Source organism: Octodon degus, unplaced genomic scaffold (assembly GCF_000260255.1).
Source record: "Octodon degus isolate 3935 unplaced genomic scaffold, OctDeg1.0 scaffold00021, whole genome shotgun sequence".
NCBI classification, from domain to species: Eukaryota; Metazoa; Chordata; class Mammalia; order Rodentia; family Octodontidae; genus Octodon; species Octodon degus.
In genome coordinates, this window is record NW_004524597.1 from 11,608,140 (window position 1) to 11,628,806 (window position 20,667).

Sequence of the window (20,667 nt, forward strand, 5' to 3'; positions counted from 1 at the left end):
CCCACCCCCTGGTGGGCTGAGCTGGCCACACACACACACACACACACACACACACACACACAAATAAATAAATACAAAAAATAAAATAAAATAAAAAATAAAGCCATTTCTCTGTGAATAAGTTCTGGAGATACATGGGTCAGGATAGTCTGGTAAGACGCTGGCCTCTGTCTAGTGGGGATACAGGTACATGCTTGGTGTAGGGGGGCAGCACACTGCACGCACCCACCCACATTCCAGTCCTTGAATTGCAACTCTATCCCTAGAGAGGAATGCCCTGCTTAGACCACCAGATCTGTAGTCATGAGTGGTTGGAAAAAAAGTCTCCATCTCTGGGTCAGTGTTGCATAGAGAGAAGGGCTGATAAGGAAGTTGGTGCCCAAATGAAAAGAAAAAACAAACATCTGTTTTAAAGTAGGATGAGGAGGGCTGGGGAGATAGCTCAGTAGTCTAAGCACCTGCCTGGCAAGCACAAGGACCTGGGTTCAATCCCTGGTACCACATGCCATGCAATGCCATCCCAAGAGGCCACTAAAACCAGGCATGGTAGCATGGCACATGCCTGTAATCCCAGCACTGGGGAGGCTGAGACAGGAGGATCACTACAAGTCTAAGCTATGTAGCGAGACCCTGTACCAAATAAATAAAAGATTTTTGGGGGCTGGGGAGATGGCTCAGTGAAATAAGCGCTTGCCTGGCAAGCACAGGGGCCTGAGTTCAATCCCCAGTTCCACCAAAAAAAAAAAAAAAAAGAAAGATTTTTTTAAAAATTTAGAAGAAAAGGGACTGGGGAGATGATTCAGTGGAATAAGTGCTTCCCTGGCAAGCCCAAGGACCTGAGTTCAATCGCCAGTTCCTAAAAAAAAAAAGAAGAAAATAAAATAGGAGGGGCTGAGGAAATAGCTCAGTAGAATAAGCACTTGCCTGGCAAGCACAAGGGCCTGAGTTCGATCCCCAGTTCCGCAAAAAAAAAAAAGAAAGTAGGATGAGGGTTTCATATGTTGTATATCACCAAATGTTCATGATGTGCTGTGTGGGAGAGGGTTGAGGTCTACATTTGCAAAATATACCTGTTCACCACTGTATCTCACTGCAGCGCACTTACCGAATGCCAAAGGAGATCCGTGTAGAGCCACAGAAGTTTGCTGAGGAGCTTATCCATCGCCTGGAGGCTGTTCAGCGCACTCGGGAGGCAGAGGAGAAGCTAGAGGAGCGGCTGAAACGCGTTCGGATGGTGAGTGCGCCACACACCAAGAAGGGGCACCTCCCTGTGTTTCCCTCAGGCTCAGCAGCTCTGGTTTCAGGGAAGCCTTAGGTCTGAGGAACTCCATTGGCATGCTTGTCACTGCCCTTTGACACAGTGCCACCTCTGGCCACCTGCTGTGATGCCCTCCTAATCTCTGTTACCTGATCTCCGATGTCCATCCCTTCCACCCTTTCCATGCTCAGAGGTGCAGAGGTACCATTGCCCACCTCCTAGAAAGAGGCCCCACTTACATTCATTCACTTCCCTTTGTGGGCAGCAGTAGCTGAGCTGTGGCCTTCAGGACTGTGGTGCCTGAGATAATGACAGATAGTGCAGGTTCTTTGTTATAGTTCTGTATCCTTTGCCCGTGTTCAGCTGTTCATCCTCAGATGTGCACTGTCTCGTGCTGCTTATGGGAAGACCTCATGGGGCCAGGGAGATGGCTCAGTGGAATAAGCACTTCCCTGGCAAGTGCAAGGGCCTGAGTTCAGTCCTCGGTTCCGCAAAAAAAAAAAAAAAGAAAGAAAGGCCTCAGCAGGCCTCTTACAATACCCATAGCCATAGCCAGCATTTTGCTGTGAATGCTGACATATAGGACAGTGACCAATAATCTCAGCAGTGTGGGAAGTTGAGTCAGGAGGATCCCAAGTTTAAGCCCAGCCTAGAAAACTTAGTGACCTAATAAGACCTTGTACCACCTTGTAACACAAAAATTTGAAAAAGGCTGGGGATACAGTTCAGTACAAAAGGCTCTGGTACTGCACAAAAAGGCCAACGTTTCTATTTATGAGTTTCTGTACTTGAAGTTCAAAATTGTGATGTTTCTTTAAGGAATTCTGTCTTCACCAACTCACCTATATCCATTTACCATGCAGAGCCCAACTTTCCAAGGCCACTGAGACTCTAGATAGTGTCCACCTTCTCTCTCATGTGCTCTTCAGGTTAGGTATGTGTACCTGTCAGCAACCACCATAGGGTAAGTCTTTCTTCTATAGTGCCAGCTGGTGACAGTGGGGTCAGCTCTATGGGCTGGCGAGATAGCTCAGCAGACTAAGCACCTGCTTTGGCAAGCACAGAGACCAGGGTTTGATCCCCAGTCCCACATGCCACACTGAGCCTGCAGACAGAGTCCAGGCGTGGTGGTACACGACTATAATCCCAGCGCTGGAGAGGCTGAAAACAGGAGGATTACTACGAGTCCGAACTGCATAGTGAGACCCTGTACCAAATATTTGTGTACCAAATACACAAATAAAAAAAAATAGGGTCATCTCCCCATCAAGGTAGCAGCAGATACCACAACAGCCCATCAGAAGCTTTGATTCATGATGGGACCTTGTGTGACCACTACAGATCACAGGGTGAAATAAGAAGAACTCTCACAAAAAGGGTATTTTTGTTGTTTTTCGCCCATACACGTCTGTGATATATTGTTTTTCCACTAAGGCAAGCAGCATCCTGTCCTCTGCTATCTTCTCTCTTCCAGAACCTTGAGGTGCTGTGGCTTCAGGTGACCCTTTTGCAGGGGAGCACAGCATGGGACAGGTGTTGGCTAGCTCACCCTTTCTACCCAGGTTCAAGAACCTACTTAAGGCCACTTGCCAGAGCCACTGTTCCCACCAGCCTCTGTGTGAAAGGAGTGTCACCCACTATGAGGTTCTGATGAATGAGAGTAAGAACTTGTTCTCTGGGCCTGGTGTCCAGAGGATGCCCTTGTTGCTCTTGGTGATGTGGCCCCAGGAGTCATGTTTGGTGTCCATCAAGAACACTGGAGGGGCTGGTGAGATGGCTCAGTGGTCTAAAGCACCTACTTAGAACAGGCTTGGCAGGGCACAGGGACCGCGGTTCGATCCCCCAGCACCACATGCCAGCCAGCCCTGCCCCCTGGTGGGCTGGGATGGCCACACACACACACACACAAAAAGATAAATTTAAAAAGAAAAAAAGAACACTGGATAGGCTGGCCAGAGAGCTCAGCAGAGTGAAGTGCCTACTGAGACACACACAGGGACTGGTTTGATCTCCTGGTGGGCCATGCCGGCCCCACCCCTGGGCGTGCTGAGAGGTGACTAAGACTGGGTGTGGTAGCACGCCTGTTACCCAGCACTTGGGAGGCAAGTAAGAAGAGGATCATTGAGTCCGATCTGTGTAGTGAGACCCTGTAGACCCTGGACTAAATATATTTTTTTTAAAAACCCTGTATATATGCACACTGAGGACATCTCCTGGGCACTAGGAAACTGAGGTACATAGTTTTAGCATTCTAATTGTCTTATCCAAAAACCAAAGTTTCGGGATGCTGCCACAGAATACATAGATTTTGGTAGATGCTAAGCCTGAATGTTGTGACTGGGTCAGCGTTTCAGTTTGTGTAGCAGACCTCTTCACAGACATCATTTGTCTTTCATGAGGGTGGTCTGACCATGTCCCAGTTGATTCTGAGAATAAACACATTCAAAAAAGAAATTTGGGGAAGAAAGAGCTCACAGTGCTGGGCTGTGAGCCTGAGCTACTTATATGAACTGATGACTCGTCTGGCTGTTGCTGTACCTGCTTGTGGTTAGGTCCGGTTAGTGTTTTAGAGAGGCTTTGTTGTTGTTGTTACTTGTTTTGTTTTATAAATCAGCAATGTTTGCATTACATACATTTATTTATTTAGGTACAGGGGCTCAAATTCAGGACCTTGGGGCCAGGGAGATGGCTCAGTAGAATAAGCACTTCCCTGGAAAGCGCAAGGGGCTGAGTTCAATTCCTGGTTCAAAAAAAAAAAAAAAAATTCAGGACCTTTTGCTTGCCAGGCAGGTGCTTATGTCGCTGGACTATCTCCCTGGCTATTTTATTTTCTTTTTGAAACAGGATCTCAGTATATGGTTCAGGCTGGTCTTGAACTCACTATGTAGTCTAGGCCGGCTTTAAACTTTGTGGCAATCATTATGCCTCAGCTTCCTGACTGCTGAGATTATAGGTATGTATCACCATGCCTGGCTTACGCAGTTTTTGTTGTTATTATTGGGAGTCAAATTCAGGACCTCACACCTGCCAAGCAGGCGCTGTGCCTGTGAGCTATCCTAGGCCCGATGGAGGTATTTTAAAGACATTGATGAATAGAAATTCAGTATACTTCTCTGGGTTGAGTTGGACTCGGCTGAGTGGGACTAGGCTAGGTTTGATTTGGTATGGGCTTGTTTGTTTTTATTGTTGTTATTGTTGAGATAGGTTCTTGCCATGTATAGTCCAAGCTGGCTTTGAACTCATTATGTAGCCCAGGCTAGCCTCAAACTATCTGTGATCCTCCTGCAACTTCTGAGTGCCGAGAATGTGAGCCAACAGGCCTGGCCTTGTTTTGCTTAAGACTGAGTCTCTGTTTGAGACCTGGGGCTTTGTAGCGCAGACTGGCTTCAAATGTGGGATCTTCCTGCCTCAGCATCCCACATGCTGGAATTACAAGTGTATCCCACCTTGTCTGGCTCACTGTGCTTTTCTGGTATTTGAGTACTAAAGCTCCCTAAACTCAGTTCAGTGTTTGGCTCTACCCAGACAGGGGTGGCTCTGTGCCTAGCAGCAGAAAGGATAGCAGGGGCATGGCACTGTGCCCAGAGACTCAAGAAGGAGGGACCTGGCTGGCTGCAGCAATGGAGCAAGAGTAGTGTTCTCCAACTTAGCAGAGAATTTTAGAATGAATACCCCCTGCATTTCTATCATGTCAAATCAGGAAATAATCTATGGGCAGATGGCCTCCAGCTCAGGCGGACTGCCATGTGCCCTGGCCTAATTCTTCTGCCTTGGAGGTGGCGCTCTGGGCTCAGGTCACCTTCTGGCACACAGCTGGTATGTGCCTCACTGTAACCTCCACTGGGACACACATATCAGCCATATAATCGCAAAACTGTAACATTGTATAATTCTGTAGTTGATATGCATTGCACAATAGATAAATAATAGTCCTTTTAAAAGGAATAGCCCCATATTTTTAAGATAACTTGTCATTGTAAAATTTGGGAAATAACACCAGAATTATAGCAAAAACCATTAGCAGTAACTTATCTATAATGTTTTAAAACCCTTCAACTGAGGCAGGGTGAATGAAGCTTGGTGATAAAGCACTTCCTTAGTATACTCAAGGCCCTGGGTTGAACCCCCTTTATCAAACATATATGAGGGCAGGGGAGATAGCTCAGTAGAATAAGTGCTTGCCTGGCAAGCTTAAGGTCCTGAGTTCAATCCCCAGAACCGCTAAAAACAAACAAAAAAACCATAGATAAATAAATCCTGTTGTTCAATTCCTGTATAAAGGGATTAGTAATAAAAACTATATCATGGCATAAAATTTCCTTTGGGTTTGGGGATCTCTCTCTCTCTCTCTTTTTTTTTTTTTTTTTTTTTTTTTTTGCGGTACCAGGGATTGAACTCAGGACCCTGTGCTTGCCAGGCAAGCACTTATTCTCCTGAGCTATCTCCCTGGCCCCTTCCCTTCCTTATTATGTCTTAGAGATAGTGGTATCAAAACTGGAAGCAGGGCTGGCAAGATAGCCCAGTGGTCTAAAGCTCCTGCTTAGGCAAGTGGGCAGGGACTACAGTTTGATCCCTGGCACACATGCCCTGCCAGCCCCGCCCCCAGGGCGAGCTGAGCTGGCCATTAAAAAAAAAAAAACCTGGAAGCATTTTCAAATCCACACAAAGATCTGAGCTAAGAACTGCCCACAGAGTCCCTGTGGTTCACAGACAGGCAATGTCCCCAGGGTTCTCTGTATACCTTTGACTCTGTCCCCGTCCACACCCAGCACCAACTGAAGAGCCATCAGTCCATGTGCCCTAGCAGCAATGTGCACCAGTTCTGATTGCATTGAAACGTTTTATATATGTAAGGAATTTGGTATCCAACTTTCATAAATTTGCTTCTGTTAAAATAGGTTGAACTGGGGGCTAGGGAGATAGCTCAGTGGTGTAAGCATCTGCCTGGCAAGCACAAGACCTGAGTTTGATCCCTGGTATGGTATGCCATGCCAGCCTCAGAACTGAGTGTGGTGGTGCAGGCCTGTAATCCCAGTGCTGGGGAGGCTGAGACAGGAGGATCATTACGAGTCTGAGCTGTGTAGCAAGACCCTGTACCAAATAAATAATTAAATAAATAAATAATTTTTTAAAAAAATAGGTTAAAGTGGACATGGAGGCCCATGCCTGTAACCCCAGCACTCAGAAGGCAGAGGCAGGAGGATTGTCAAAGAGTTCTGGGCTAGTGTGGGTCAGCCAGCCTGAGCTATGTAGTGAGACCCTGCCTCCTAAATAAATAGTTAAATAATTAAATAAAATAATGTATCTCCCACACTCAACTTTTGGTTAATAACAAACTAATTCAATAAGAAAATAAATGAGATGTGACTTTTAGAATTAAAGTGATGATCAATTGTAGGCATTATAGATAGTTTAGTATCTTTTGACTCTTGGATAATAAAATGAAATTGTGCTAACTTAATGTGAGAGTTTATCAAGACATGTGTAAAACGAAAATAGTTCGACATACAGGAGTAGTATTCACTTTGAAAGTATTGTAGAAAATGTATGTGAAAAAAAGAAGAAAAAATGTATGTGGTAGTAAAATGAAGCAGTAAGAAACAAAAGGGCCAGGGATATTCCAGTGGTACAGTGCCTGCCTGGTGAGCTCGAGGTCTTGAGTTTGTTTCCCAGTACCAAAACAAAAAAAGAAAAAACAATTGAAAGAAACACCTTGTTTAGAAATACAAAAGTAAACCTGGACAGAGCTCCTTCAGTATCCTTGGCCACTGACTGGCCTGTTGGTATGTTTGCTTGTCCTGCTCCACTGCCCTAGGCCTACAGCCAAGCCTGGCAGAAATGGAGCAGAAGATCAGAGCAGGTTTGCATGGCCGTCAGAGGTTCAGTACACAGCACCTGGTCGGATGGTTCTCCCGACCTTGTCACATGCTGGGGCCTGACCTCCCGGACATGGCTCACTACCAGCAAGGCTTCTCCCTTACCTATTTCCCTCACATCTGAGGTTTTTACAGTGCAGCTGGTATTGACGCTGCCCTGTCCCCACAGGAGGAGGAAGGCGAGGATGGCGACCTGCCCCCTGGGCCCCCAGGAGTGAGTCACAAGCTGCCTTCTGCCCCAGCCTGGCACCATTTCCCACCCCGCTGTGTGGACATGGGGTGTACTGGGCTACGGGATGCCCATGAGGAGAACCCTGAGAGCATCCTGGATGAACATGTGCAGCGGGTCATGAGGACGCCTGGCTGCCAGTCACCTGGGCCAGGCCACCGCTCCCCTGACAGTGGGCATATGGTCAAGATGGCTATGCTAGGGGGTGCAGCTTCAGGGCATGGGAAGCACATGCCCAAGTCAGGGGCAAAGCTGGACACCACTGGCCTGCACCATCACAGGCATATTCACCACCACGTTCACCACAGCACAGCCAGACCCAAGGAGCAGCTCGAGGCGGAGGCCACCCGCAGGGTCCAGAGCATGTGGGGCCTAGAATCACACAGCCACCCAGTCAAGCCCCGTGGCTACTCAGAAAACACAGGTGCCACCCCCAATGCCAGTGACCCATCGTACAGGTGAGTCCTGCCCCACTTATGCCTCAGTGGTGGGCACACTGGTATCTTCCTGCTTGCACCATGGTCTGAGGGCCCAGAGGAGAGCTAGAGCTTAAGGTCAATGCTCCCATGAGGCTGGAGCTCCTCATGTAAAGACTGTAGGAAACTAATGTGGAGGGCAGTAGTATCTAGGTTATGGGATAAGAAGAGCACAGTAGACTGCAGTGAAGAGAGCTCTTACCTTTCATTGTGTAATAGACAGAGCAGGCCCCAGACCACAGCATAAGTTGCAGAGAATATGGCCTCATATTGGGTCACAGTGGTCTTTTACCTGGGTGTGAGGAGCTGGGGGTAGTGGGACTGTGTGGAAGGCCAGGGTAAACCCAGGTCTTGCTCTTGCAGTGGGAAGGCAGGTGTGCCCTCCAAAAGAAATGCCAAGAAGGCTGACTCCGGGAAGAGCACCAACACAGAGGTGCCAGGTGCCACAGAGGATGCGGAGAAGAACCAGAAGATCATGCAGTGGATCATTGAGGGGGAGAAAGAAATCAGCAGGCACAGGAAAGCTGGCCACGGGTGAGCAGCACCTTCCCATGTGGAGCCTGCTGGGCACAGGTCCTGCTCAGAGTGAGACTACAGGCACTTACGGGTATCCCTGGCTCCCACTGAGAAAAGCATGCCACTTGGGAAGTTAAGCAGAGAGAAAAGGTTTAGCCCTCATCTGCTCTCCCAGCCTTGGGGACAGAAACTGCTTTGGGGCCAGTCCCACACAGCATGGGGCTCATCTCTGGGTGTCATCTCAGTTACCTGTACTCATTCCTAGTGCTATACAGGAGGTATCCTCACCCCACTCCAGGCTGCCCAGGTGGCCAGAGGTAGGTATACTTCCTATCTTAGACATCCTGTGAGAGTGACAGGGCCATGGCCTGCATGTGGGGCAAGGAGCACTCTGGGAAGGTGCCCTGCTGTCCCTGCCTGTGTTTCTTGGCAGCCACTAGCCTGTCCAGTGGGGTCTCTAGGGAATTCTGTCCAACTGCAATTGGGTGAGGAATGGCTCTTGGCTTCTCCAGATTTCTCTCTTGTGGGTTTTTCACAAAGACCAGCCTATGTCCCCCTCACTCACCTTGAATGGCAGTTTCTGAACTAAAGAGTGAGTACACAGACATCCCATACTAAGTAGTGCCTGCCAAGTAGACTGCTTCAGATGAGGCTCCATCCAGCACACAGGGTGGAGTGGTCTCTCCCTGGCTTGCTGGTAGTGCTTTGCCTGAAAAAGGAGCCTGCAGCCCCAATCCCTCTTCTTGGTGCTGTCTGTCCTGGACTTCACCAGTCCTAGGGGTTAAGCCTTCACCCTGACCAGGAGGCCAACGTCTCTGCTGGGCCTCCCTTGAAGAAGGACATGTTCCCCAGCTGTTGGTGACCAGAGAGAGATCCTGGTGATAATATTAAGAGGGGAATTATTTGATTAGAATTAAACCAATTAAGTATTTTTAGCTGGTAAAAGAATATACCACTTAATAGGAGTAGTTATTTCTAAATTATATTATGGATTATTTATATGTGTGTATGCAAGACTTTTCCCTCATGAAAGTTTATATTAGTATCAATTTTTTGTGGTACTGGAAATTGAATCCAGGGCTTATGCATGCTAGGTAAGTGTACTGTCACTGGAATATACATACCCTAGCCCTAAACATTTTTGTAAACCAGTAAGAATGATGTCTTTAGAAAAAGTCTATATAATTTTTATCTCGGTAAAGATGTGAAGAAGAAAAAAAAAAGACGTGAAGTTCACAGGGCCAGTGATGTGTGGTACATGCCTGTAATACCAGCACTAGGGAAGCTCAGGTAGGAGGATCGCCCCATGAGTTCCAGGCCAACCTGGGCTACATAGTGAGTTCAAGTCAGCCTGAACTATACAGCAAGACGCTGTCTCCAAAAAAGAGTCCACAGGAAATGGTTGTGTGTACCTTAGGAGGCAGATGTTGCCACGTCTTCTCTTGCTCCCCAAGGTCGTCTGGGGCGAGGAAGCAGCAGGCACATGAAAACTCCAGGCCCTTGTCCATCGAACGCCCTGGGGCTGTACACCCCTGGGTTAGTGCTCAGCTTCGCAACTCGGTCCAGCCCTCTCATCTCTTCATTCAAGACCCCACAATGCCACCCAACCCAGCCCCCAACCCCCTGACCCAGCTGGAGGAAGCCCGAAGGCGTCTGGAGGAAGAAGAGAAGCGAGCCAGCAAATTGTCTTCCAAGCAGAGGTAGGGCAGCATAGGAGTGAGGCAACTGCAAGACCACACAGAGACCTTTGGGAATACCAGCTGAGAACTACCAAGATGGCCCAACCATGGAGCTGGGATAGTGATCGTTCTCACTGTCCTTGGGAGAAAAGGAGAGTTGTTCTTCCATCTCATGTCTGGGTCTGTGTATGAGGCTGCAAAATCACGTGTGGTGGGTGGAGCCAGTTACAGTCAGGTTGTCAGCAACTTCTGGGTGTGCTGAGCCTGTTGGCCATTCTAGAGTGTCCTGACTGCCTTTGTTGAAAGCCCATGGAGGGTGCTGAAATATATGAGGTGTAAAACTTCCTGGGCAGATTCTAGGCCCCAGCCTTTGTTCCTTTGCCCTCTTTGGCCTTCAGGGCCTCAGCCTGACCCACTGCTGCCACAGTTCGGAGCAGACCCTGTTGTCCCCTAGAGGAGTGCATTGTGCCTAGACCACTGACACACCTCCTTTTCCAGGTGGCAGCAGTTTCTGTCCAGACCAGAATGTGGCTTCTTACCCTGTCTGGGCTTTGAAGTCAGTCTGAGGGACTTGCTGGTTCATTGAAATTCCCTAGTAGATCTGGGTCTCAGTCCCTGGGAACATGGTCACATGCCATCCACCAGTTCCCTTGGAAGTTGCTGGCTGCTTTCAACCATCTTGAGTCATCTGAGGTCTAGAATCTGGGTCTGACCCAATTCTCAGGGTCCAGCATGCTGTGTGGCCCTGGTCAGCTGCACTGGTGTCAGTATGTGGGACCTCCTTGGGCTCAGCACAGCAGAGGCCTGAACATGTCCCCAGCCAGTGCAGGTCATCACAGACAACACCAAGATCAATCTGCACAGGATTTGGGGCCAAAAAAGGTTATAATTTTAAAAAGGAATCTGGGGATAACTTCTTTGCCACCGGGTATCTCCTGCCTGCCCTCAGTAAAAAAAACTGCACATTTGGCAGGAGCCTGTGGTCTAAAGGGCCCAGAGCACTGGAGAGGGACATCACTGTGGGACTTGGGAAGATGGGCAGGGCCTGAAGTGATCAGGGCAGAGGATGCCTTGAGGGTGGGGCTTGCCTAACCCGTCCCACTGGCCTGTTAGGCCCTTTGGGGCAGGTAGTGTTGCATTATGTGCTGATCCGTGAGAACTTTTCTGCGCTGCGTATTTTGGGACACGGTTCTCTGCCTAGGTTTCAGCAGCTGGCTTTTGTGGGAAACCTGGTTAGTAAGTTATTCATTTATCTGGGGAACTAGGGCTTTTGTCAACAGCTTCAGATTCATGGGACAAAGACCTCCAGGCAGGTAGGGTGCTGGATCCCCAGTGACATGCCCAGATAAAGGACAACATAGAAAGACTTTGCTGTTCAGGCAGCTCAGAACAGGCCTCAGGGGCTAGAGAGATAGCTCAGTGGCATAAGCACCTGTCTGGCAAGCGCGAGGTCTTGAGTTTGATCCCCAGTCCCACCAAAAAAAAATAAAATAAAAAAAGAGCCTTTTTGTGGTATGGGGTCCCAAAGATGCAAGTGGAGCTGTCGACACACCGTCCAGAGCTGCTGTCCACATTGTCCTTCGAAAGTTCATGTCTGAGGGGGCCTGGCCCTAGCTCAGGCCTTTAAGTGGCTGCTTCCACAAAGCTGTCAGCCTCAGGTTGCTGGAGTTCGAACCTCACAACTCGCCTGCTGGCCAAAAGTGCCCTGAAGGCGTTCAAGGAACAACAAAAAAAAAGAAAGTTCATGTCTGAGAGCTGAATAGAATGAACCGCACCCTAGTAAAGGGGCACAGATGGATGCTCTCCAAGAGGCCCTCTGTAAGGTGAAGAGGTCAGCCACCCTAGAAGTGGCAGCTTCTAGCGCCTAGATCAACAGTTCCCCTAAGTGTGTTCCAAAGAACCCAGATAATAAGTGTGGGTACCCTGAGCCGTATGGAGTCACCCAGCCAAGGCCTTGCAGGGGTTTGGTGTCTTAGCCACCTCATAGAGTGGGAGCACTTGGCGGGAGGTCCTGCAGCGCACTGGCCTGGCCTCTCCCCATTGATGTGGGTTGTCCCCTAGGTACGTGCAGGCGGTTATGCAGCGGGGACGTGCCTGTGTCAGGCCAGCGTGCACGCCAGTGCTGAGCGTGGTGCCAGCCGTGTCGGACTTGGAGCTCTCCGAGACAGAGTACGTGCACCTGAGGGTCCCTCAGTGCTGCCTGCCCAGCCTGGCCCAAGCCAGGTCCTGAGGTAGAGCAACCCTTCTGGAACATAAGCTCGGACACCCAAGTATTCCCTCCTGTCTCCTCAAGGAACAATGGCCGTCCGGTGTGATGATAAGAGAGCCGGTGTCCACATAGGCACCACAGCCTGCCCTTTGTTCTGCCTCTCCCTTCTGAGGTCGCCAGTCCAGGAATCACGAGCCAGTGCCAGTTCTGAATGGGATGTGGGCTGCGTGTGATGCCCTTGCAGTGGCACCAGGGAGCTTGCGGCACTGCTTGCTTACAGTGGTGTCTAGATGGTTGGGCTGCTCGGGGTCTAGATTGTGGACTTTGTTGACTGCCCCCTTCTTGTGCTTTAGAGTTGAGCCAGGTATATCTTGGGTACTCTTCAGTTGTCCCCTGGCTCTCTGCAGAAGTGGTCCCTAGGCCAGGTAGGCTTTGAAGATGCAGTTCTGAGGGGAAATACTAGGAAGCAGCTGCCTGGGAGCCAGGTGTGCAAAGTGGATGGACACTGCTGGTGGCCCACTGGGCCTGGATCAAGGGAGAGGAGCCCCTGTGTAGCCTTCCTGCCCCGAAGTTGACTCTGAAAACTTCTGGTGTACACACCTGCTCGGGGCCCTAGTTCCTGGGGAGGCTTCTGGGGTTACAAAGATGTGAAGGACAGGTGGACACTACTGTCCTGACATTAGGTGGCCATGCAAACTGTCAGGACAGGGCCCCTCAATCTGGGTATGAGGCAACACTGGCCTCACTGAGCTCTAGGGGCCTGGCTGGCTGAGGCCTGTTGGCAATTCACTCAGCCCTGTGCACAGCCCTAGTTCTCCAGTACCTGCCCTTGTTCTTCCAGTACCTGTCTTGGAAGGGTTAAGTCTCAATCTTAGTAGGGTATAGGCAGGTGGGCCACCTTGTCTCTGGAGGTAGGACTATGTGGGCTAGCAACTTGTCCTAACAATCTGGAGAAGCTGTGTGCCCACATCATACAATCAGGTGGGGAGTGCCACTGATCAGCCAGACCTGGGGCTCCTAGGGTACATGCCCTAGGGAGTCAGCTATCTATGTGGCACCAAATTGGCACAGTGGGTACTGTGTCTTGTCATGATAGGTGTCACCCTGGGTGCCCTGTCCTGTGAGGACAGGCTTGGAAGGGGCATGCTTGGGATATGCCCCCCCCCCAACACTGCTATCTCTACCCAGGACAAAATCACAGAGGAAGACGGGCAGTGGGAGTGCCCAGCCATGTGACACCATTGTGGTGGCCTACTACTTCTGTGGAGAACCCATCCCGTACCGGACTTTGGTGAGAGGCCGTGCAGTCACCCTGGGCCAGTTCAAGGAGCTGCTGACCAAGAAAGGCAGCTACAGGTGAGAAGGGAGCCAGGGGGTACCTATGCTGTCCATATGAAAGGAGATCATTTCTTGCCCTTTTAATCTTTATGTGGACCTGGACTCTTCTCCCCTTTGGGCAGGTAGGGACTAGGTGTTGTCAGGGCCCCCATTTTAAAATTTGGGAAACAGTCCCAAACAGATGGATCCATGTACATGCTGTCTTGACCAGACAGCAGGTGCCTAGCCTTCCCCAGTGCAGCTGGAGCCTTGCAGGAAAGTCAGAGGGCAGTTGTGCTGAACAGGGCCAAGATTGCTGAATTCAGCCCATGGTAAGTTGGGGCACTGCACTGGCTAAGTGGGGGCACACATGTAGCCACCACTCCTCCCTTGCAGCACCCTAGAATCCAGGGCAGGGGTGCCAGGAGTTTGCAAGCACTTCTCAGGGGGCTGTGGTCACATCCCCAAGGTGAGTCCAGCAAACAGGTACTAGGCAGGGCACAGTGGTCCCAGGAACAAATAGCTGTCTCTCCCTGAGTACAGAGCAGGGGCTGGCTATCCTTAACCTTAACCCTCTGTGGCTCTTCTCTGTCCCCAGATACTATTTCAAGAAAGTGAGTGATGAATTTGACTGTGGAGTGGTGTTTGAGGAAGTGAGAGAAGATGAGGCTGTGCTGCCTGTTTTTGAGGAGAAGATCATTGGCAAGGTGGAAAAAGTGGACTGAGCAGCAAGTGGCCACACCTAGGACACATGTTACAGCACACAGCAGTGTCAGCCCAGCAGTGACCTTGTATCCAGTAGCCTGCTGTGTGGGGGTGACATAGGGCTGCACAGCTGCTCATATTGTGCATGGTCACATGGATCCTGGGAAGGCACAGGTGTGTCCCCCTCTGCCTGTGTCTGGGTGGGTGGGTCCCTCACCTGGTCTGGCAGCCATCTGTCTTATGGGAGCCCCACCCACCCCATAGCAATACTTGGAGTCCTCGGAGCAGGGCATGTGGCCTGGAGCCCCTACTGAAGGCCGTGCATGCTGTGGAACTTACCCACTGTACCCAGTCGGGCCCAGGCCTGGTGCAGGGGGCCCTGCAGAGACCTTTGTAGATTGTACATGTCACCGAGTGCCTTCAACACAGCTCGTCTCTTGCCTGCCACTGTGTGAAGCCAGTGGCCATGAAGCCTCAGCTCTTCCTTCACCTGTCTCCAGCCTCCAGCTCAACAGGCCGGGTCCCTGCTTTCTAAGGGCCCATGTAAATATGTACATTTCTCAGGCCAGGGCCAGCAGGGGGCTGCCCAAAGCCCAATTTTCATGCCATGACTTGTACAATTATCTTTTCAAAGGTACTTGGATAATAAATAAAAGTTTTTGAACTTGCCTAGGCTATGGTATGCACTTCTGTATGACTAGTGGGGCCTGGCTGCTGGGTGTGCCATCGAACCTAGAATGAAAGGTCACACTAGTGTGGGGTAGGGTTGGGGGGTCTTGTATGCAGCAGCCAGCAGAGAGGGCAGAGGCACAGCTACACTCTGTAGGGCTTCCTTCCTGCCCAGCTGGAGGGCATCCAAGAGGGAACAGTCCCAGGTGGCTGACACAGGGCCAGAGCTCAGCCTTGCTCAGGAACCACACAGAGTCTAGGACCAACTTTTCTTTATTTATGGCACATAGCTCCCTCCAGTGCCCCAAGACTTCAGGGAGATGCATCAGGGTGACTATAGCTCCTCCTTGGGCCCCAGGGTGGAGTTGGCTGGTGGCTCCTAGAAAGGTCAGAGGCTCAGCTCAGGGTTCTGTCCCAGCCCACCCTGTCTGAGGATGTGTCCTGGGCACCCACCAGGAAGGGCATCTCAGGCTTCTCTGTGGCCTCTTCCACAGGCAGCTCACCGCCAGCATCCAAGAACTTGGAGAAAGTCTCTAGATCCCTGGCACTTTTGTATTCAATCACCTGAGGAGGAACAGGACCTAGCAGGTTTAGCAATCCCCACAGCATGACCAGAATTCCCAGGTGTGCTGCCTGAGTAGGCCTCACCTTCCGACCTGGCCCTGCTGGGAAGTACTTGAGGGTGGGAAAGCCGTGCACCGCAAAGGCCTCCAGCTCATTGGCTGTGGCATCCAGCTCAGCAATGACGATGTCCTCATGGTCTCTGTACCTCTCAGCTAGAGCCTCCCAGGCTGGGGCCATCTCTTTACAATGGCTGCACCATGGGGCATCTGAGGAGGGTGTCAGGCTTGACCAGCCACATCCTCCCTGCCCCACCCACTGCCCTCCGCCCTTGGCACTCACAGAACTTCACAAACACATTCTTGGTTTCATCAAAAGCCACCTGCTCGAAATTCTTGCCCACAAGGATCTTAACAGGCTGATGGTCCCAATCAGGGGGAAGCTCCTGGCTTAGCAGGTAGGGCTGGGAGACAGCAGGGCTTTACTGGGGGCTCTGTAGGGTCAGGCTCCTAGGGCACTGCACCCCTCCTTCCCCTGCCCCTGGGTGGACCACCATGCAGCAGACCTTGACTTCATTGCTGAAGACTGAGTGGCAGAAAGCAGCCACAGACGCTGCAGTGATAGGGCCCTCATCTGTGGGTGCATACTTCTTGGTGGTCTCAATGTTGACCAAGCGCAGGGTGGGGGCCTCCTCAGCCTTGAGACCAAAGTACTGCAGCACGTGGTCATTGTTGGCAGCCACATCCACCACCACAAACAGAACCTGCCAGTGGGGAGTCCATGTTGCATGTCCCAATGCCCAGTAGCTCCTCCTTCCTGGTTCCCCAGGACCTACCTGCCCCCGGAAGGGGGGAGCTGCCTCCCTGAAACTGGCCAGCAGCTCCCGGTGTGGGGCTAGCGTCTGGTTCACAAACAGCAGTAAGTGGTTGAGTATCCGAGCAGCATAGATCTTCTCGGATGTCTGCAGAATGGGGTCTTGTAACTCCCAGTCCCTTCCCACACACCACTCTAGGGACTTCCAGCTCCCATGGACCCTTTCCACTGGCCCCACCTGTACCTTACCTGCTGGTTGAATTCTGTGACCAGGTGCATGCTGTGTGTGACCAGGAAGCGGGACAGATCCCCCAGGTCCAGGCCAGTCTCCTTATCCATTGGAAAGTCAGCCCGCCCTTCATCAAACTAGATGCTGGTAGGGTTAGCAAGAGCCATGGCCCAGGGCAGGGGAGATAGCTCAGTAGAATAAGCAAGTGCCTGCCTGGCAAGCTCAGGGTCCTGAGTTCAATCCCCAGTACTGCCAAAAAAAAAGCTGTGGCACTGACTCCGGCCCCCACCTCAGCCCTGACCCACCTTCTTAAAGAGGACCACTGTGTCTTTGGTGAGGCCAAACTTCTGAAAAAGCTGTGGTTGGTCAGTGAGACCAAAAGTTATGTCGACAGCATCCCGGGCCAGGGCCAGGAAGGTGGCCACATCCTCATCCTGAAGGTCCTGTAGACTCAGCCCTGTGAGGTGGGTGGATGCCACAAGTACTGCTCCAAGGCCCAGTCCCCCACACCCTTTCTTACCTGGAAGAAGCCAATGACCACCACATCCCAGGCATCCATCAGTGCCTCAGTGTCTTTTTCATCCTTGAGGTGTGCAGCACTGGGCCCCACCCGTCGCCTTAGCCATTCAGCAATGCCTTCAGCTTCCTGGGGTCCTGTGGAGAGTCCCCTCAGCCTAGGCCTAATCCCTTTCCACCATGCCCCACCCTAGGCTACACCGGGTTCACCCACACCTGTGTACTCCTCAGGGTGTGTGCGGTTCCCATCTTGGAAGAACTTGAGAGTGGGGTACTCTGTCACACCAAACTCCTTCATCAGCTCTGGCTCTGCAGGCCCATCCACCTTGGCCAGTGTAACTGGGGCTGACTCAGCTGCCAGCAGAGTGGCTGCTTTGCTGTACTCAGGGGCCAGCGCCTGGCAGTGCCCACACCATGGGGCATCTAGAGGATGAGGCCATGAGTATGCCAGGCCTCTAGGGCCCCAACCGCAGTCCCTCCCCACAGGCCTAGTGAGGAGCAAGCCTGTGTTGCTCACAATTTCCTTCAGGGACCGCTTGACCACAACTGAGGCTGGGCACCAGAATTGATTGGGGCACAAAGAACAATAAGGTTTGGAAGAAATCAAGGAGCTTCCTTTCTGGGCCTCCTGGGCCATATGTGGCTACCTGTAAGGCCTGCCAGCCAGGAAAGACTTTGACATTTATAAAGTATTATACATGTGCCAGCGAACACAATCTTAAAATTTATTTGGAATCAGAGGAGACCTAGAGGCTGGGCATAGGGGTGCACACCTGTAATCCCAGAACTTTGAGAGGCTGAAGCAAAAAGATTGCAAGTAGGAGCCCAGTCTAGGCAATTTAGGCACTTAGGTCTCAAAATTTCAAAAAGCCTAGCTCAGCATAAAGGTTCTGAGTTTACTCTCCAGTACTGAAAAAGGAAAAACAGAGAAGACACACAGCATAAGGACCTATATGGCCATACAGCCTGGACACTGTGCCTTTGCACTTGGCCTTTGCACAGTGTGCAGAAAGACCACACTACCAGCAGTGTGGAAATGTCACCCCCAAGGTAATGATATCACCACACAGCTACAGTTGTCCAAGCACAGGGGCATAGGTTTTCTCATGTCACCTGGAACATCCTTCCTGACTACCACCCCTACCTAGATCTGTCCACTCCAGGTCCAGCTCTAGCCAAGGCTCCCTGTTCCACAGCCCTTGTGGAGACCCTGGGGTTCATGAGGCAGAGTAGCATAAGGCTCAAGCCCAAGAGGTCCCTGTGGTTCCAGCACCCAAGCCCCAAAACTCACAGAACTCCACCAGCAGGGCCTGGTGTTCCTGCAATGCCAGGCTCAGGGTGCGGCCGCTCAGCACCAAAACCCCATCCTCTTTGGGAACTTCCTCCCCAGGTGGCTCCTCTGGGAGGTCCTCCAAGGGACCTTGTGGAGCCTGTCCCTGTCCCCAGGGGCCTGAGACCCCCAGCAGGAGCAGCAGCACAGTCAGGAGCTGGTTGTTCATGGCAGTGCCGGGCTCCAAAGACTGGAGCAGATAAAGGAACAAGGGACCAAGCAGTAATCGACACGTGGCACCCTGGCCCCTCTCAGGAAAGATAAAGCTGAAAGGCACCCCCTGGAGGGAGGAAGAGGCAGAAAAAGGCAACACAAAGGGCAGCAAGGCAGGGCGACCTTTAATGGGAGTCAGGGCACAGAGCCAAGGGACTTACGGGGGTCACTGACCAAGGGGGTGGGCAATGCGTGGGGCTCCTTGCAGCAGCTGACAGGTGGGGGACAAGAGGCCCAAGTGGGGGTGGTCAGTCCTTCCAGTCCTGGCAGATGTGGAGGCCCCACTCCCAGGACAGGTGGTTGGTCCTGTCATCATCAGTGAAGAGGGACCTGACGACATAGGGTCCCCGCACCAGCATGCCCCTTGGTGCCTCCTCCACCGGCGTCACAAATTCATACTCCTGGGCTCTGGGGCCATAACTTCCCACCATATAGACGGCCTTGTCCACTGGGGGAGGGGAGGGTGTCAGGCGCTACCCTCTGCCTGCCATCCCCCAACCCCCAGGCTGCCCTCCACACTGCCCTCACCGCGCAGGCCCCGGCAGTAGGTATGGTGCAGACACTTGAGACCACTGACAATGTCCTTGTTGACCTAGGGGATGGAGCATGTTAAGGGGTTCCTGTGGGGGACTGGGCCATAGCTGGTTGCCATCCCCCTGCCACCACTACAGCTGCCCTTACCTTAAAGGTAATCTTCACTTGGTAGTCAACACCTTCCTTTAGGACAAACACCTGGTTTTTCAGTGCAGCAAGGTCCCCTGGTAGGGAAACAATGGGACTGGTGTGAATTTGGGATGGGCTGAGACCCTGCCCAGGAAACCCCATGGGGAATGGTGCCCACAAGGTCCTTGGTGATGGGTTTGAGGACTCTGGATGGGCATGGAGTTCCTAAGAGGTCTCTACTCCAAAGATGGGATGTGGGCTGCAGAGGAGAGCTACCTGTGAGGTCCATGGCGATGGGCCCCGGAGCCTGCTCAGACATCAGTGTCAGTCTGGTCACCTGCACGTTGGGCAGGCTTGGGTCTGAGGAGAAACAGTGTCCACAGGATGCCCTACCTGGTCTGCCCAGCCTGCCCCTTCCCTCCACCTGCTCACTGCCCTCCAGGCCCAGGCCCAGCCATACCCATAAGAGGTGGCAGGGGCCCCAGCAGCGCCTGCTTGTACTTGGCCAGGCTCTCATCCTCTGGGTCCAGCTGCTGAATCTCCAGCATGCTCTTCTTCCCTGGTGCCTGGTACTCAGGCACAGCCTCATCCAGGGCCTCGTCCACTGGTGCTGGCCCACCCTCCTTGTCAGCCAGGAGGACTGGCAGTTGGGAAAGGTCCATGAGCAGTTGCCACCAGCAGACTGTGGCATTCCGGTACCAAACTGGAGACCCCCCACACACAACATCTTGCCAGTTGTGCCTACCACTGCCCAAAAGAACTAAAAACAAGACACTGGGGCTAAGGGAGAGGATGGGCAGGGAAAGCAAGGGGGCGTCTCCAGAGGGGCCCTGGAAGCTGGCAGCAGTTCCCAAGGGTTCCACCCAAGTGAGATCCTTGGAGGTACCAGCCGTCCACCCAAGGCCCCACCCTGACTCTGAGGCCAAAGGTACAGGAATGAAGACTTCTAGTGGGGGACAGCCCAAGGCTGGGAGCCACTGCTATATCGTGGTGATGCCAGGCCCCTTCCATGAGCCCCCAGGCTCTGTGCCCTGTCCACTGCGCTTTAGTCTTAGGGACTGATCTCCCCTCCAGGGGCAGAGGCCCCTGCCTCCCTGGCTTCATCGAGCTCCGCGTGCTCTTGTACTCTTGGCTGCCTTTCCTGTGAGGGTCGCGCCTGAACGAAGACCGCACCCCAGCCAGAACCAGCTGGGATCTTGCCTAGAGGTCCCCGCGCGCCCCCTAAGTTGCGGCGGGGGAGGGCTGCCCCGCTCGCCCCCCACCCGCGGCCCCCGCCCACGTGGCCGCTGCCCGCCGCTCACCTCGGGCGCACAGCGCCAGCCGGAGCAGCTCCAGTAGCTGCGCCCCCAGCTCGCACGCGTCCAGGCCCAGCATGGTGGCCGCGGGCCGCCGCGGAGCCGCCGCCCGG

The 20,667-nt window shown here is 52.2% G+C and overlaps 3 protein-coding genes across 4 annotated transcripts in view; 1 reads left to right on the forward strand and 2 right to left on the reverse strand.

The window, feature by feature from the left end:
* The window catches only part of Axin1 (axin 1), a 63,872-nt gene extending 48,938 nt beyond the window's left edge, over positions 1-14,934 (forward strand). The window contains exons 5-11 of one of the 2 annotated variants that reach the window (XM_004627941.2): positions 1,097-1,234; positions 7,304-7,821; positions 8,203-8,373; positions 9,810-10,055; positions 12,096-12,203; positions 13,432-13,599; positions 14,159-14,934. In XM_004627941.2, the coding sequence (XP_004627998.1) occupies positions 1,097-1,234; positions 7,304-7,821; positions 8,203-8,373; positions 9,810-10,055; positions 12,096-12,203; positions 13,432-13,599; positions 14,159-14,285 (1,476 nt within the window). In that variant the 3' untranslated portion in view covers positions 14,286-14,934. The remainder of the gene's footprint in view (positions 1-1,096; positions 1,235-7,303; positions 7,822-8,202; positions 8,374-9,809; positions 10,056-12,095; positions 12,204-13,431; positions 13,600-14,158) is intronic. The other variant, XM_004627942.3, reaches the window with a different exon arrangement.
* A 294-nt stretch (positions 14,935-15,228) lies between these two features.
* Positions 15,229-18,569, reverse strand: Pdia2 (protein disulfide isomerase family A member 2). The gene is made up of 11 exons (XM_004627943.2): positions 18,345-18,569; positions 17,270-17,476; positions 17,058-17,191; positions 16,843-16,980; positions 16,558-16,674; positions 16,331-16,456; positions 16,061-16,258; positions 15,838-15,958; positions 15,583-15,764; positions 15,388-15,498; positions 15,229-15,313 (listed from the first exon to the last, which is right to left on the reverse strand). Exons 1-11 carry the CDS (start codon positions 18,550-18,552, stop codon positions 15,269-15,271), a joined length of 1,587 nt encoding a protein of 528 aa, XP_004628000.1. The 5' UTR covers positions 18,553-18,569; the 3' UTR covers positions 15,229-15,268.
* Positions 18,570-18,633: 64 nt separating this feature from the next.
* Arhgdig (Rho GDP dissociation inhibitor gamma) lies at positions 18,634-20,660 on the reverse strand. Its single transcript, XM_004627944.2, has 6 exons — positions 20,561-20,660; positions 19,720-19,899; positions 19,536-19,619; positions 19,278-19,354; positions 19,125-19,188; positions 18,634-19,044 (listed from the first exon to the last, which is right to left on the reverse strand). The coding sequence occupies exons 1-6, from the start codon at positions 20,631-20,633 to the stop codon at positions 18,845-18,847; spliced, it is 678 nt and encodes a 225-aa protein (XP_004628001.1). The 5' UTR covers positions 20,634-20,660; the 3' UTR covers positions 18,634-18,844.
* Between the last annotated feature and the right edge of the window lie 7 nt (positions 20,661-20,667).